This window comes from Symphalangus syndactylus, chromosome 14 (genome assembly GCF_028878055.3).
Source record: "Symphalangus syndactylus isolate Jambi chromosome 14, NHGRI_mSymSyn1-v2.1_pri, whole genome shotgun sequence".
NCBI classification, from domain to species: Eukaryota; Metazoa; Chordata; class Mammalia; order Primates; family Hylobatidae; genus Symphalangus; species Symphalangus syndactylus.
Genome location: NC_072436.2, coordinates 39,189,415 through 39,208,247, shown reverse-complemented (window position 1 = coordinate 39,208,247; position 18,833 = coordinate 39,189,415). Strand labels below are relative to the sequence as shown.

The 18,833-nt window shown below is 40.4% G+C and overlaps 1 protein-coding gene across 1 annotated transcript in view; it reads right to left on the bottom strand.

Moving 5' to 3' along the window:
- Positions 1–18,833, bottom strand: part of ACOXL (acyl-CoA oxidase like) — a 373,858-nt gene that overhangs the window by 215,824 nt on the left and 139,201 nt on the right. Inside the window, 1 exon segment of the mRNA XM_055240922.2 lies at positions 11,918–12,034. Coding sequence (XP_055096897.1) covers positions 11,918–12,034 — 117 coding nt within the window.

Genomic DNA, 18,833 nt, shown 5'->3' with positions numbered 1-18,833 from the left:
AAAATGTAAAACTACAAACTATTAGAGACAAATATCAGCAAGACAGAAAACAAAAATCAAAACAAAATCTGACAATAACAATGGCTGGCAAGGATGCAGGACAACTGCACCCTTATACATCACTGGTGAAAACACAAAATGATACAACCACTTTGGAAAACACGTTAGCAATTTCTTATGAAGTTAAACACACACTTAACACTTGACCTACCAGTCCTACTTACAGGTATTTGTCCTAGTCAATCAAAAACTTATATTCACACAAAAACTTGTTGAGAATAGTTTTTAGTAGTTACTTATAATTGTAAAAACTAGAAACAACCTACATGTTCCTCACTAGTTAAATGGATAAACAGCCTGTGGTACATCTATACAATGGAATACTACTCAGCAATAAAAATTATGAAAATATTGACTCACAAAATGACATGGATGAATGTGAAATTCATTTTGTTAAGTGAAAGAAGGTAGATCCAAAAGGCTGCATATTTTACAATTCTGTGTGTATGACATTCCAGAAAAGGAAAAACTATAGGTATAAAATACAGGTTGCTGGGGTAAGACTGTGGGAAGGAGTTAACTTAAAAGAGACAGCACAAGGGAATTTGGGGGGAGGTGGAACAATTTTGTTTGATACTGAAGTGGAACAACGCTATGTCATTGTCAAAACCTATAGAACCATACAACACAAAGTGTGATTTTTTTTTTTTTTTTTACTATTATAGTTTAAGTTCTGAGGTACATGTGCAGAATATGCAGGTTTGTTACACAAATATACATGTGCCATGGTGTTTTGCTGTGCCCATCAACCTGTCATCCACATTAGGTATTTCTCCTAATGCTATCCCTCCCCTTGCCCCCCTACCCCCTAACAGGCCCCGGTGTGTGATGTTCCCCTCCCTGCATCCATGTGTTCTCATTGTTCAGCTCCCACTTATGAGAACACGTGGTGTTTGGTTTTCTGTTCCTGTGTTAGCTTGCTGAGAATGATGGTTTCCAGCTTCATCCATGCCCCTGCAAAGGACAAGAGCTCATCCTTTTTTATGGCTGCATAGTAGTCTGTGGTGTGTATGTGCCACATTTCCTTTATCTAGTCTATCATTGATGGGCATTTGGATTGGTTCCAGGTCTTTGCTATTGTGAACATGCTGTAACAAACATACCTGTGCATGTGTCTTTATAGTAGAATGACTTATAGTCCTTTGGGTATATACCCAGTAATGGGATTGCTGGGTCAAATGGTATTTCTGGTTCTAGATCCTTGAGGAATCACCACACTGTCTTCCACAATGGTTGAACTAATTTACACTCCCACCAACAGTGTAAAAGCATTCCTATTTCTCCACATCCTCTCCAGCATCTGTTGTTTTCTGACTTTTTAATGATCACCATTCTAACTGGCATGAGACGGTATCTCATTGCGGTTTTGATTTGCATTTCTCTAATGACAGGGATGATGAGGTTTTTTTTCATGTTTGTTGGCTGCATAAATGTCTTCTTTTGAGAAGTGTCTGTTCATGTTCTTCACCCACTTTTTGATGTGGTTGTTTTTTTCTTCTAAATTTGTTTAAGTTCTTTGTAGATTCTGCATATTAGCCCTTTGTCAGATGGATAGAATGCAAGAATTGTCTCTCATTCTGTAGGTTGCCTATTCACTCTGATGATAGTTTCTTTTGCTGTGCAGAAGCTCTTTAGTTTAATTAGATCCCATTTGTCAATTTTGGCTTTTTTTTTTACCATTGCTTTTGGTGTCTTAGTCATGAAGTCTTTGCCCATGCCTATGTTCTGAATGGTATTGCCTAGGTTGTCTTCTAGGGTTTTGATGGTTTTAGGTCATATGTTTAAGTCTTTAATCCATCTTGAGTTAATTTTTGTATAAGGTGTAAGGAAGGGGTCCAGTTTCAGTTTTCTGTATATGGCTAGCCAGTTTTCCCAACACCATTTATTGAACAGGGAATCCTTTCCCTATTGCTTGTTTTTGTCAGGTTTGTCAAAGATCAGATGATTGTAGATGTGTGGTGTTATTTCTGAGGCCTCTGTTCTGTTCCACTGGTCTATATATTTGTTTTGGTACCAGTACCATGCTATTTTGGTTACTGTAGCCTTGTAGCACAGTTTGAAGTCAGGTAGCGTGGTGCCTCCAGCTTTGTTCTTTTAGCTTAGGATTCTCTTGGCTATGCGGACTCTTTTTTGGTTCCATATGAAAGTTAAAGTAGTTTTTTCTAATTCTGTGAAGAAAGTCAATGGTAGCTTGATAGAGATAGCATTGAATCTATAAATTACTTTGGGCAGTATGACCATTTTCACGACAAATTGATTCTTCCTATACATGAGCATGGAATGTTCTTCCATTTGTTTGTATCCTCTTTTATTTCCTTGAGCAGCAGTTTGTAGTTCTCCTTGAAGAGGTCCTTCACATCCCTTGTAAGTTGGATTCCTAGGTATTTTATTCTCTTTGTAGCAATTGTGAATAGGAGTTCACTCATGATTTGGTTCTCTGTTTGTCTATTATTGGTGTATAGGAATGCTTGTGATTTTTGCACATTGATTTTATATCCTGAGACTTTGCTGAAGTTGCTTATTTGCTTAAGGAGATTTTGGGCTGGGATGATGGGGTTTTCTAAATATACAATCATGTCATCTGCAAACAGGGACAATTGAACTTCCTCTCTTCCATTTGAATACCCTTTATTTCTTTCTCTTGCCTGATATCCCTGGCCAGAACTTCCAATACTACGTTGAATAGGAGTGGTGAGAGAGGGCATCCTTGTCTTGTGCCTGTTTTCAAAGGGAATGCTTCCAGTTTTTGCCCATTCAGTATGATATTGGCTGTGGGTTTGTCATAAGTAGCTCTTATTATTTTGAGATACGTTCCATTGATACCTAGTTTATTGAGAGTTTTTAGCATGTAGGGGTGTTGAATTTTGTCAAAGGTCTTTTCTGCATCTATTGAGATAATCATGTGGTTTTTGTCATTGGTTCGGTTTATGTGATGGATTATGTTTATTGATTTATGTTGAACCAGCCTTGCATCCCAGGGATGAAGCTAAATTGATCGTGGTGGATAAGTTTTTTGATGTGCTGCTGGATTTGGTTTGCCAGTATTTTATCGAGGATTTTTTCATCAATGTTAATCAGGGATATTGGCCTCAAATTTTCTTTATTTGTTGTGTCTCTGCCAGGTTTTAGTATCAGGATGATGCTGGCCTCATAAAATGAGTTAGGGAGGATTCCCTCTTTTTCTATTTTTTGCAATAGTTTCAGAAGGAATGGTACCAGCTCCTCTTTGTACCTCTGGTAGAATTTGGCTGTGAATCTGTCTGGTCCTGGATTTTTTTTGGTTGCTAGGCTATTAATTACTGCCTTAATTTCAGAACTTGTTATTGGTCTATTCAGGGATTCGACTTCTTCCTGGTTTAGACTTGGGAGGGTGTATGTGTCCAGGAATTTATCCATTTCTTCTAGATTTTCTAGTTTATTTGTGTAGAGGTGTTTATAGTATTCTCAGATGGTAGTTTGTATTTCTGTGGGATCAGTGGTGATATCCCCTTCATCATTTTTTACTGCGTCTATTTGATTCTTCTCTCTTTTCTTCTTTATTAGTCTGGCTAGCTGTCTATCTATTTTGTTAATTTTTTCAAAAAACCAGCTCCTGGATTCACTGATTTTTTTAAGGGTTTTCGTGTCTCTATCTCTTTCAGTTCTGCTCTAATCTTAGTGTTTCTTGTCTTCTGCTAGCTTTTGAATTTGTTTGCTCTTGCTTCTCTACTTCTTTTAATTGTGATGTTAGTGTGTCGATTTTAGATCTTTCCTGCTTTCTCTTGTGGGCATTTAGTACTACAAATTTCCCTCTGAACATTGCTATAGCTGTGTCCCAGAGATTCTGGTACATTGTCTCTTTGTTCTCATTGGTTTCAAAGAACTTATTTATTTCTGCCTTAATTTTGTTATTTACCCAGTAGGTTATTTGAAAAGATTAACTAAGCTGATAAACACCCAGCAAAATTGGCTGAGAAAAAGAAAAAAAAAGAAGCCACAAAAATTGTTTTCTTTTACAAATAAAAGAAGTGACATTGTCACAGATCTTACAGTCATTAATATTATAATAAGAAAATATTATTAACATATATAGTTTACAAATTAGTGAAGAAGTGAACAAATATCTCAAAAAATAGGGGGTAACAAAACAAGAGAAGAAATTGGAAAGGCTGAAGACTCACATTTGTTAAAGAAATTAATAAAGTCATTAAAAACTTTCCAATAAAAAAACAAAAAACCCACATCCATACCATCTTAGTAAATACTATCAAGCATTTAAGGAAGAAATAAGAGCAATCTTACACAAACTCCTTAAGAAAAATAGAGAAGAGACAACTTTCCTATTTCTTTTATGAGAACAATTAAACACTGATATCAAAATCTTCCAAGGAAATTTCAAGTACCAAAATTTAAAATCAATATTCCATATGTACATAGACACAAAAAATCCTTATCAAAACATTAGCCAATTAATTCTAATAATATAAAAAATACATAATGCGGCCAGGTACAGTGGCTCACACCTATAATCCCAGCACTTTGAGAGGCCAAGGTGGGTGGATCACCTGAGGTCAGGAATTTGAGAACAGCCTGGCCAGCATGGTGAAAACCTATCTCTACTAAAAATACAAAAAAAATTAGCTGGGTGTGGTTGTAGTTGCCTGTAATCCCAGGTGCTCAGGAGGCTGAAGCAGGAGAATCGCTTGAACCTGGGAGGCAGAGGTTGCAGTGAGCCGAGATCGTGCCACTACACTCCAGCCTGGGCAACAGGGCAAGACTCCATCTCAAAAAAAAAAAATACACACACACACATACACACACACACACACACACATATATACATATAAACACATATAACCAAAGATTTCAAAGAATGCAAATTTGGCTCAAAATTTGAAAAGTAATGTAACTCATTTCATTAATAGAATGAAGGAGAAAAAATCATATGACCATCTAAATAGAGAAAGAAAAACTGTGTCAAAACTGAGCATACATGAAGAAAACACTCAGCCAACTAGGAATTGAAGAGAATTCCCTCAGTCTAATAAAGGGCATCAACAACAACAAAAACAGTTATAAAGAATGAACAAGACCTGCTATTTAATAGCAAAACAGGGTGACTATAGTCAGTAATAACTTAATTGTACATTTTAAAATAACTAAAAGAGTGTCATTGGATTGTTTGTAACACAAAGGATAAATGCTTGAGGGGATGGATACTCCATTCTCTATGATGTGCTTATTTCAAATTGCATGTCTGTATTAAAACATCTCACGTACCCCTTAAATATAACACCTGCTATGTAACACCTACTATGTAACACCTACTATATACCCACAAAAATTAAAACAAACAAGAAAGACAGTAACAATCCGCAGTGAACATTCATGTTAATGGTGAAATAATGAACGCATTTTCACCTGAAGTCAAGAACAATATAGGATGTCCACTCTCACCACTGCTACTCAATACTGTACTGAAGGTTTTGTCCAGTCTAATAAGGCAAAATCAAATCAAAACAAAACAAAAATAAAAAAAAATTGGAAAAAATAAGTAAAACTCTCTTTACTCATATTTGATATATTGTGTAGGTAGAAAATTCTAAATGGCCTACAAATAAATTACTAATAAGTAAATTTAGTGACAATACAGGTCAATACACAATGATGAGTTATATTTCTATAAAATATTAACAATTGAGAATTAAATTAAAAATCAATGCCTTTTGACTACATTTAGTGAAAAATGTGCAAGATTTCTACACGGTAAATTATAAAACATTACTTAGATAAATTGAACACCTGTATAAACAAAGAGATATATCATCTTCATTAATCTGAAAGACGCAATATTGCCCAAATTGCTTTATAGATTCAATGCAATCACAAAAAATCTAAACAGACTTGCAAAGACTCTAGAATAGCAAGACAATTCAGGGGAAAAAAAAATACTTAGAGGACTCACATAACCCGATTTCTTTTTTTCTCCTCTCTCTTTCTCAACAGCTTTATTAGATATATTTCTCATACCACAGCATTCATATTTTTCAAGTGTACAATTCAGTGATTTCTAGTATATTTAGGGAGTTGTGCAACCATTGCCATCTAATTTTAGAATATTTTCATCACCCAAAAGAGAAAGCTTATACCTATTAGCAATCACTCCTCATTTTTTCCTGATGTAGTTTGGATGTCCCCTCCACATCTCATATTGTAATTCCCAGTGTTGGAGGTGAGACATGGTGGGAGGTATTTGGGTCATGGGGGTGGATTCCTCCAGGCTTGGTGCTGTCCTCACTGTAGTGAGTTCTCACAAAATCTAATTGTTTCAAGTGTGTGGTACCTCTCCTACTCTCTCTTGCTCCTGCTTTCGCCATGTGACGTGCCTCCTCCTACTTCACCATAGGCCATGAATAAAAGCTCCCGGAGACCTACCCAGAAGCAGAGCAGATGCCTGTGCCATGCTTGTATAGCCTGCAGAATCATGAGCCAACTAAACCTCTTTTCTTCATTAATTACCCAGCCTCAGGTATTTCTTCATAGCAATGCAAGACTGGCCTAAATACACCTCCTTTACCCCTCAGTCTCTGGCAACCACTGATTTAGTTTCCATCCCTATCGCTCTGACTATTCTGGAAATTTCATATCAATGGAATTATACCACATGATTTTTGTGACTAGCTCCTTTCACTTAGCATAGTGTTTTCAAGGTTTATCCATGTTATAGCATGTATCAGTACTTCATTCTTTTTTATTGCCAAATAATATTCCACTTTGCGAATGTGCCATATTTTGTTTACCCATTTGTCAATCTATGGACATCCGGACTTTTTCCACATTTTCATTATTACAAAAAATGTCACTATGAACACTCATGTGCACATTTTTGTGTGCATATATGTTTTCATTTCTCTGGGGTATATACCTAGGAGTAGAATTGCTGAGATATATGGCAATTTCACGTTTAATATTTTGGAGAACTGCCAAGCTGTTTTCCAAAGCGACTATACCATTTTACATTCCCACCAGCAATGTATGAGGTTTCTATTTCACTACATACTTGTCAACACTTGCTATCTTTTTCATTATAGCCATCCTAGTGGGTGTGAAGTTTTATCTGATTGCTGTTTTGATTTGTACTTCCTTGACAAATAATGACTTTTAGTACTTTTTCATGTGCTTATTGGTTATTTGTACATCTTCCTTGGAGAAATGTCTTTGGATCTTTGCCCATTTTTCAATTGGATTATTTGTCATTTTATTGTTGAATTGCAAGAATTCATGTATGTTCTAGATACAAGTCCAGATGTATATACCAGATAAATAATTTGAAAATACTTTCTCCTATTCTGTGGATTGTCTTTCACTTTCTTGGTGGTGAGTTTTTAAGCACAAAAAATCTTTTACTTCTTATGAAGTCCAATGTATATACTTTTTTTCTTTTGTAATTGTGCTTTTGGTATTCTACCTAAGAAACCACTGCCTAACCTGCAGTTGCAAAGATTTGCTCCTGTTTTCCTCTAAGAGATTTATTGTCTTAGGTCTTAAATTTAGGCTTATGCTCCATTTTAAGTTAACTGCGGTATAGGGGTCCAACTTCATTTTTTGCATATAAATATCCAGTTGTCCTAGCACCATTTATTGAAAAGACTATTTTTTCTTTCATTGAATTGTCTTAGCATCTTTGTAAAAAATAAACTGGCCATAAATTTAGGGATGTGTTTCTGTCTCTTGATTTAATTCCATTGACCTGTATATCTATCCAATGCCAGTGCCACACTGTCTTGATTACTGCAGCTTCATATTAAGTTTTTGAATTGAGAAATGTGAGCCTTCCAACTTTGTTACTCTTTCTCAAGATTGTTGTGGCTATACTGGGTCCTTTATATTTCCATAAATTTTAGGGTCAGCTTGTCAATTTCTAAAAAGATCAGGCTTCTGGGAGTTTGATAGAGATTGCTTTGTATCTATAGATTAATTTAGGGAGTATTGTCACCTTAACGTGACATCTTCTGATCCATGAACATATATTCCATATATTCACTTCTTCTTTAACTTCTTTGTTAAATTTATCCTTAAGTATTTTATTCTTTTTGATTTTTGGATTGTTCATCGCTAGTCTATAGAAATACAATTGATTTTTATTTATTGATCTATCCTGCAGTCTTGCTGAGCATGTCATTTCTAATAAATTTTTAGTGGATTCTGTAAGATTTTCTATACATGAAGGCACATCATCTGCAAATAGGGATAGCTTACTTCCTCCTCTCCAGTTTACATGACTTTTATTATTTCCCTTGCCTACTTGTCTTGACTAGAACTTCAACATGATGTTAAATAGACATGGAAAAATTAGATATCCTTGTTTTGTTCCTAATCTTAGGGAGAGAGCATTCAATCTTTCACCATTACATATGATGTTAACTGTGGGTTTTTCTTTTTTTTTTTATTATTATACTTTAGGTTTTAGGGTACATGTGCACAATGTGCAGGTTTGTTACATATGTATCCATGTGCCATGTTGTTTTGCTGCACCCATTAACTCGTCATTTAGCATTAGGTATATCTCCGAATGCTGTCCCTCCCCCCTCCCCCCACCCCACAACAGTCCCCGGAGTGTGATGTTCCCCTTCCTGTGTCCATGAGTTCTCATTGTTCAATTCCCACCTATGAGTGAGAACATGCGGTGTTTGGTTTTTTGTCCTTGCGATAGTTTACTGAGAATGATGTTTTCCAGTTTTTTTCATAGATGACTTTTATCAGGTAAAGAAAGTTTTCTTATATACCTAGTTTTTTTAGTGTTTTTATCATGAAAAGGTACTTGATTCTGTCAAATGCTTTTTCTGCATCTATGGGGATGATCTTTTTTTTGCACATATTCTATTAACATAGTGTAGTACATTGTTTTTTGATATGTTAAACCAACCTTGCATTCCTGGGATAAATCTCACTTGGTCATGGTGTATACTCCTTTTTATATGTTGCTGGATTAAGTTTACTAGTATTTTGTTAAGGGTTTTTACATCTATATTCATAAGTGATATTGCTCTATAGTTTTCTTCTAATGTCTTTGCCTTATTTTGGTATTGAGTAATACTGGCCACATGGGATAAGTTGGGAAGTGCTCCTTCCTCTTCTATGTTTTGGAAGAGTTTGTGGACGACTGATATTAATTCTTATTTAAATGTTTGGTGGAATTCACCATTAAAGCTGTTTAGGCCTGGGCTTTTCATTGTGGGAAGTTTTAAAATTATTTACCTAATATCCTGTGATTGGTTTATTAGAATTTTCTATGTATTCTTTATTATATTTTGGTAGTTTGTTTCCTTCTAGGACTTCATCCATTTCATATAGGTTTTATATATTTTTTTGCATACTATTGTTCATAGTATTCTCTTATATTCCTTTTTATTTCTGTAAGGTCAGACCTGCTACCTGATTTCAGGACTTACTATTAAGCTATGGTTATAACAACGTCTTAGAAAAGACACAGAAAGCGGCCGGGCACAGTGGCTCACACTTGTAATCCCAGCACTTTGGGAGGCCGAGGCGGGCGGATCACGAGGTCAGGAGATCGAGATCACGGTGAAACCCCATCTCTACTAAAAATACAAAAAAAAAATTAGCCAGGCGTGGTGGGGGCGCCTGTAGTCCCAGCTACTCAGAGAGGCTGAGGCAGGAGAATGGCATGAACCTGGGAGGCGGAGCTTGCAGTGAGCTGAGATTGTGCCACTGCACTCCAGCCTGGGCGACAGAGCAAGACTCCGTCTCAAAAAAAAAAAAAAAAAAGAAAAGACACAGAAAGCAATAATCATAAAAGAAGAAAATGATAAATTAGACTTAAGCGGTATTAAAATTTTCTGCTCCCCCAAATAACGTTATTAAGAAAATAAAAAGGCAAAATCCACACTGACCAAAAATATTTAAAATAAGAACTTGCTTTTATTATAAATAAACTCTTATAAGTCAATAATAAGCTAAACAACTCAATTTAGAAAAATATGCAAGAGATTTAAATAGATCTTTCACAGAGAAGATATACAATGGCCAATGTGCACATGAAAAAGTGCTCAATGTCATCAGCCACCAGATAAGTGTAAATTTAAACAGCAATGTGATAACATTTCATACCTACTAGTGTGAATATGATTAAGGAAGAACTGAAACAAATGTTGGTCAGGATGAAGAACAACTGAAACTCTCACATGTTGCTTGAGGGTGTGTAAAACAGTACCACTTCTTTGAAAAACTGGCAATTTCTTATAAAGTTAAAAATACATTTACTTAATTATCCAGCGAGTCCTCTCTAGGTATTTATCCTAAGAAAAATGAAATACTTGTACAAGAATATTGGCTTTGCCTTTTTCATAGTAACTACAAGCCTGGAAACAATTCAAATGTCCATCAGTAGAAGAGATAAACTAACTGCAGTTTAGTCATTTCATGTTACTATTCAGCAATAAAAATTAACAAACTATCCATGACATTGAAGAACATCAAGACCTTCTGTTGAATGAAATAAATTGGACACGAAAGAATACGTATGGTATGATTCCATTTACATCAAGTTCAAGAACAGGCAAAACTAAGCTATTGGAAATAGAAATCAGAAAACTGTCTCTGCTGTGGTGGAGAGGTGAGGGTCAACTGCAAAGGGGCCAGAGGGAACTTTTGGGGATGATGGAAATGTTTTATGTTTGGCTTTAGTGTACATTACACGAGAAGAGTATATGTGTGTCAAAACTCACTCCACTAAAAACTAAAATCTATGCATTTCACTGTATGCAAATTAAACCTCAAAAAACCATTCAGAAACATTTTAGGTAAGAGATGGTGGATGCAAGTGCTTTAAATTTTCTTCCAGGTGGCATGGATGGATCTTACTGTTGTTACCTGCAGCTCAGCCTGCAGGGTTCAGTGTCCTTGCACCTTGGAACACTGGCATTCCACTTGCCAGCCTTGTGTACAATAAGAACACAGGTGCACCCATCCAATCCCTCCCAGCCATGCCAGCAACGCCTGGGCAATCCATAGTCAACAGCACAATAGATATGCCAAAGGCTCTCTGATTACCATCCTTTTATAAACCCTGGCACTAGCTTCCCCATCAGCATGTTAAATTTCAAACATAAGCCAATTCTAAATTATTCAGAAATGAATGATTGGAGTTAACACTAAGAAGCAAAATTGCTTATGGAGGGAGGAAAGAACACAGAATAGGGCCCAGAGTTTGGAGTTCCACTCCCAGTCCACTACTTCTAGGCTCTGTGATCTGAGATAAATCCTAAGTTTCTTATCTTTATAATGCAGGGATGATGATAACACGACACACAAGTACTGGACAATGGCCTAGCACTTGGGGAGGAATAGCTGAGAGGCAGAAATGAAAGCCTGTGGTAGAATGTGAATTTCCAGGTGTACTTACGGCACATGTTTTATTCAAAGCTCCTCACTCCCTGCCTCCCTTGCACTGCCACCAAATACACACACACCTGGACCTATTTTTGAAAACTTTACTGTAAATTAGAACCTTTATCAGAAGTAAAGAACTTTTAACTGTTCAAGTCTGCTACTTTTAAAATCTCTGGAGAAACACTGGCTCCTGCCTTCTCAAAGTCTCTGTGGCCTCCATTCATCTCTATATAGAGACAATCAAGATTTGGACCTTGGCATCCTTTAAAATCAGATGTCCAGGTTAAAAACATTTGCAGTGGTTTAAGCATCCAAGGATGCTTTTAACCTGGGCATCCGATTTTAACAACAGACTCTTTCCTGATCACAGTTAGAAACTGACATCCTGTGCCTGCTTCTCTGAATTCTTACTCATGCCAGGGCATCACACTTATCCTGAGAGAGCAAACCCTGAGAGCCATCTCACCTGCTGACGAAGGTCAGGGCCAAGGCTGTGGCCAGATGGGGCATCAGCCGCAGGGTCTGCGTTTGGTGCTCAATGCTATTCACCTCTTCCTTGGTTTTAGGCCCAAACTGCCTCCGGCTAGAGGGAATCAACAGATACGATTTTTACCAAAATCCAGGAGCAGGAGGCAACTTCATCTCCAGAGCTAAAAGTGCTGGCTAGCCATTTGCCTTCCAAAGACTCCAGAATGCAGAAATCTGAATTTCCTAAAATGTGGTTAGGGCAAGACAGCCTAAGTTTCTGAAGAAAGCCCAACAGGAAGCTTTTCAGCTCTTCTAGAAGTTAACCTTCCCAGCATAGAACATTTTTAAAGCAGCACATCTATCTAACACCAGAGTAATTTTTACTCCTTAACATTTACATGACATTTTATAGTTCCAAGTGCCCCATGATCATTAATTATTCAGCTTTACTAAATTTGTGACATAATTAATAGGACAGGAGCAATACCCTAGAACATATTTCAAAAGGACATTCTCAACAAGGAGGGTGACATTAACCCTGGTGCTCCTGTCAGATTCACAGGTAGGTCATTACTTTTAGCCCACCTAGACCCCCCTGCAATTCTATGTGGAAAAGGTGTTCTCCACATCCCACCTTAAATCCCTGTGCCCTGCAGACAGCATCTGCATTGCACTCTGAGGCTGCTATGTCAGGTGAACCAAGGCTTTCCTTGGAGCAATTTATAAAGTGGTGTGGGATTGTCCCCACAGGCAATGCCCAGGTACAAATCCCCCAGGATCTCATAGTTGTAGATCGCAAAGAGCCCAGGCTTTTCAGAAGTCACCCTCTGCCCCATGCAGCCTGATGCTCCACATCCTACATTCGGCAGCATGCTGTCTTTGAATAGCTCTGAGTTTAATGTTGGTTTATGAAAGAAGAACATTTCACTCACACACACACATACATTGTGCTATGTTATCAAGCATGGTGGGCAAACCTTTGCTTCACACACCAGTGGGGTGAGAACATCCATCAACCACTCAAAGAGAAGAAGCAATTGTTTTAAAAATCTTATATTTGATAAAGACTTTCTTAAATATAATCTTATACTTAAATATTGTGTTTATTTGTAATTGAAAGAAGGGCACCATAATATTTTTAGTGTTTAAGGCATCTCATAGTCTGGTGCTGTCATGTGGGTGGTGAGGACAAAAGACAAGCACACACAAGGAAGGCCGCATGCAAGCACTGTGAGCACAGCCTTGTTTTCTAAGAGCACAGACTTCCCCCAGGCACAGTCTAACCACCCCACAGATGACTGTTTCAAGAATACCATCCCAACCCGCCCTTCATCCATGCCCGCCCCTCCATCCTAGTTCACACCCAACCACAGCAGGCTCGTGGCTCCAAATGAAAGGGCTGTCAGTCTACAGGGAAACCTCTCAGCTTTTGCTGGATCATGGCGAAAACAACAAAAAAATCCCAAAGCCGGTAATGGTGTCAACATGATGTTAGGTCATTGCTAAGGACTGAACTGTGTCCCCCCAGAATTCACATATTGAAGCCCTAACAACCAATGTGACTATTTGGAGATAGGGCTTTCAGGAGGCAATTAAGCTTAAATTAGGTGGTAAGGATCCTATCTGATAGAATTGGTGGCCTTATAAAAAGAGAAGAGAAAGGTCCCTCTCTCCCCACACCCATGCTCTGAGAAAGACCATGTGAGGACACAGCAAGATGGCAGCTGTCAGCCATCTGCCGGCCAGGAAGAGCGCCCTCACCAGACCTGTCAGTGCCTTGATTTTTGACTTACAGTCTCCAGAACTGTGAGAAATAAATTTCTATTACTTAAGCCGCCCAGTCTATGGCATTTTGTTACAGCAGCCCAGGCTGATTAATATAATCATTTTACAAATTCCATGTGTTCCTCTCACTTAACTTCCATTTTTACATGCTGTGATTCTACTATAGCTTTATCTATGGTTGTTGTGGCTAGACTCTTATCTACCAAAACCAGACAATGGCCACATGCAATCCACCCCACTAGGGGATATCTGTGTGTCTGCCTTGTGCCCAGCATCATGCTAGGCACTGGACATTTACCAGGTCAAGGAGGCTGAGTCCCAGCCACTGAGCCCAGAGCCTGGGACATAGAGAAAACTCAGGCAAGGTGGCATGTGCAGAGCGAGCCTTGGGCATGGCCCCATGCTCCAGAGCTTCACTTCAGGACATTTTACCCACAGTGACAGCAAAAGCAGCGATTGACCACAACACTGTTTAGTTTTCTTTTCTGTCGTTGTTGTTTGTTAGGTTTTTTTTTGCTGAAAAATAAGTACGATAATAATACAATTTTTTTTTTTTAAAGACAGAGTCTTGCTCTGTCGTCCAGGCTGGAGTGCAATGGCGCAATCTCAGCTCAGTGCAACCTCCGCCTCCTAGGTTCTAGCAATTCTCTGCCTCAGCCTCCTGAGTAGCTGGAACTACAGGTGCCCACCACCACACCCGGCTAATTTTTTGCATTTTTAATAGAGACGGGGTTTCACCATGTTGGCCAGGCTGATCTTGAACTCCTGAACTCAGGTGATCCGCCTGCCTCGGCCTCCCAAAGTGCTGGGATTACAAGCGTGAGCCACCACGCCTGGCCAATAGTACAATTTTAAGCAGCATCTCATCAAAATTTGTTTCTATGGAGAACTCTTTGTCTTGGCCACCATACACTCAATATTCATTTAATGAATGAAATAATGAATTCATTTCGCAAATGAGGAAATGCAAAAAAAGCAAAGCAGAGTGGCCTCTGGAGACCTCAGAGAAGGTCTTTGGATGCCAGATCTGACCCTGACCTGTTGTGCCTCAGTTTCCCAATGGAGGCACACCTTGTAGCGGTGCCATTTCCTCTTTGACTCCACAATTGGGGTGATTGGTGAAGAGCAGAAAGAGGCCACCAAGGCTCCATGTGGCAGGCCTCACAGTGCCTCTCCCTGTGCTGATAGGGAGGAGTTATGTTCTCCTAATCCACTGCTGAGTTCCCAGGTAATTTCACAAAAATCAAGAGTGTTCACAAGAATCTAAATGTCCAGACTTTCTTTAAAAATAGGAAGATCTGGCACCTCCAGACCCTATTCCCATAATGCAGTCTGCCGGAACTCAGAAGCCCGACCCTCCAGGCAGGAAACGGCTATCCCCTGAGGACACCAGAACCCTTTCCACTCCCTGACATTACCTGCTGGCCCAGGGGGCAATGAGTTTTTAGCCACATTGTATTTTTTATCCCATCCAGAATAAATTGATATCAGCATCCTAACTTGTTAATTATGTTCTGTAACTGTGATATACAGCCAAGCATAGACATTCTATGCGAGTCTATGAATTTACTGGAAGAACTTCTAGGGAGCAAAATGGCTCTAGCCAGCTTGTAGTGAATAAAATCCAAACGCCTCAGCTTGTCATTCAAGAGTCCGCTATAGCTTGACTTGAGTGTTCCAGCCTTTTCTCCCACTAAGCCCCTTCAGACGCTTCCCATCCTGGACTCCTGTCCAAGCAGGGCTGCCTGCAGCTGACCTCACCCCTAACTGCCAGTGTCTAACTGGACTCAATTTTGGTGGCTCAGCCGCATGCCCTCTCCCCAAATTGAGACTTCTCTGATTCTCCCTTTCTCCTTGGCACACCCCTTCAAAACTAAACAGAACCAAACCAACCAAAGCAGGAAGTTGCTTCTCCCTGGAATGCCCTGGAGCATTTCATGTTGCCCCTCCTGCGAGGCCCAGCACTGTCTCTTTCCAGCTGGTGCTATGTGCACCTGTGTTAACCATGTGCTTCTGATGCTTTGACATCTGGGACTTCACTGACCCTGGAGGGACAGGGGCTCCCAGGGCCAGCTAATTCCTAAAGACAGCAAATGACTCTTCTTTGAGTGCATTTTTCATATGCAAACGAATCAGTTCAGGACCCCATTCCCGCTGCTTCCTTTATGTGTCTCTTCCACTCAGGGCCTAACCTAGTCTCCCCAGGGCCAGGTACCAGACAACTCAGGACAGATCCTATACCTCGGAGCCTTCTGAAGTTATCCATACTAGCCAGTCTTAAACCTGCTTACCAGCCCTGCCCATTTCTTCCTGTGGAAACCACTATAAAGGCTCTTGCCCACACTTTCCCTTCATGCCCTCTCCCTTCTAACCAATGCTAGTGTTTCCCCATGTGGCCCTGCGTGGCATGGCATGCCCCTTCTCTTGGGAACTGTGAGTAACAAACTATGCTTTCAATGGCTGTCCTCTTCTTATCTGCCAAGCTCACCATACTGAGTAATAATACAACCTACATTTTAAAACAGCACCTGTCACGGGACTCAGCCCACTGAGGCAAGGCCCGCTCAGTCTTCTGGTGCCCCAGCCTGGCCTGACATATGCACCTAGGAAAGACAGAGGCAGGAGGGCAGATGAATGTCCTGCCAGCTCCCAGCAGCTCCACAGCAACTCCTCCACCCACCCTCCCCTGCCTCTCCTTGGAACGTTTGCTTGTCATTAGATGCTATGAACAAAATTCAATTCTCAGACACTAGTGTGCTGGCTGGGAGCCAGGGCAGTTAGGACAGGGATAGAAGATGAAATGAAAGGAAGGAGCCTCCTCTATGCCCAACAGCCCACTCCACCACAGGCTTTCCTGCCAGGGACCAGAGGGAAACAAGTGGGTGGGCAGAAGGTAGGCACCACCCAACTCTTTCTTTCCATCCCTCTGGCCCAAGACCCTGACAATCCCCAAGCATTGAGCAGGGAGTTTACTCTCGCTTCTCACCCATCAGATGTGCTCTCTGGCTTCTCCAAGGAGGAATGACACTGAGGGCTACTGAAGCTTCTTCCACCCAAAGATGCAGCAAGAGGTCAGCCCTGTGACTGCCACCATCAGCCCCCATGTGGGCAGCCTGTCAACAGCAGAGGTAGCAGAGACCGAGGGCCTCAAGACTTGGGGTCCCCAGAGGGCCTGGCCCGTGAGAGACCCTGCTCTGCCATGCTGTGGTCACCCTCTTATTTATGCTCTCAGGCCCCATTGGCCTCACCAAGGGCCATGACAGTCCAGGCCTGGACTCTGGTTGCCAGCATCCTGGCACACTGCCCTGAACATAGCTCACAGGGCTGTAATCCCTGCAGCTGGCCAGCAATTACCACCTGCCAGACATTTTTATTGTTCCAGTTTATGATCTGTGTGGACACAATATTCTTCCCATCCTTTTCCTCCACTGGGTTACTATTTTCCTTTAAAAACACATACAAAGGCTATATTTCTCTCTGTAAATATAATTTTTATTTCAATACCAAAAAAAAAAAGTCACTTAGCTCAAATTTTTCATGGTCTTTAAAATCAAAAAGTGGTGTTTGTGCACACAACGATATCCATGTGAAAATAAAGCCAGGCTCGGGGAGTGCTGTGAATGATGCCATTTAAAATTATAGATTTGAAAAGCCATTTCTAGATTCCAGCAACTCCTAAGGAATAGAGGAAACATTTATTTTGGGTTGTTTTATTTCATTCCCACTCAATTTTGAACGCGGCTGCTTAAGGCAATATTCGTGGGATGTGACATGGCTATTAATCACCAAGGCAGCTACTGCAGGCGCAGCCTCTGGGGGGGCCGTGCCATTCGCCTTCTCCCCTCTCCCTCTGGTCTCTTCTCCCAAAGGAGGCCAGTGACCTACTAAAAAGATAATTACTTCCCATGTTTCCTGCTCTGCAGTACCATTGCATCCAGTCAACTTCGAAGGAGAGGAGCTTTGGGGACTAAGCCTCGCCCTGGACTCTGAGACTTCTTAAGGTGCAAACTTGTTTGCAGGTATCCCTGCAACCAGAAGAAGGGGGAACAAAACCTCCTCCACTGTCAAGGTGCTGACCTCTGCAGATAAAAGCTCAGTTCCTTCCTGGGCTCAGGCCACCTTCCTTTGTGGCCACCTTCCTTCATTAGTAACCTGACCACAGGCAGGATTCAAGAGAGCTTGTAAGTGCCTGGCAGCTGGACCATTGCACCCCATTCCCAGTGGCCCCCACAGAAACCCTCCAACCTCTCATAGAGTCCATAGCCCATCTGTCCTGTTTCTCCCCCTTCTCTGGGGCGCTCCTAGACATACAAACTCAGAGGGCAAATATTTTACAAAGTAGGGTATTTTTAATGCCACCAGTTGAACTTGGAAGATTTGGCCCCGCTGGCCAGCCAGGATGTAAACATCTGGCTTCTTATTATCAATAAGAATGTGTGAGAGTCAGACATCCTGACCTTCAGCCCCAAGCCTCACCACCTCCAACCCCAGGTGATCCCACCCTCCACCCTGGGATCATGGAAGGGACCTAGCTGCACACAATTCCTGCTGCTTTTTGTTTTGTTTCTTGTTCTTTCTTTCTTTTTTGTTTGTTTGTTTTTGAGGTAGAGTCTCACTCTGTTGCCCAGGCTGGAGTATAGTGGTACAATCTCAGCACATGGCAACCTCCATCTCCTGGGTTCAAGAGAGTCTCCTGCCTCAGCCTCTTGAGTAGTTGGGACTACAGGCCTGTGCCACCACGCCTGACTAATTTTTGTAATTTTAGTAGAGACTGGGTTTCACCATGTTGCCCAGGCTGGTCTCAAACTCCTGGCTTCAAGTGATCTGCCCACCTCGGCCTCCCAAAGTGATGGGATTACAGGTGTAGCCACTGTGCTCAGCCCTGTTGTTTTTTTTTCTTTTTTTTTTTTTAAGTTGGACATATAATGGTTTGCCCTTTGGGCCTGAGCAATCCTACATTGAAACATCAGCTTAACATATAACATCCTCTGTGTTTTAGTTGTCATTCTTCCCATGGGCAACTTTTTCTTTTTTTTGACAGAGTCATACTCTGTCATCCAGGCTGGAGTGCTGTGGCACAATGGCACAATCTCAGCTCACTGCAACCTCTGCCTCCCGGGTTCAAGCAA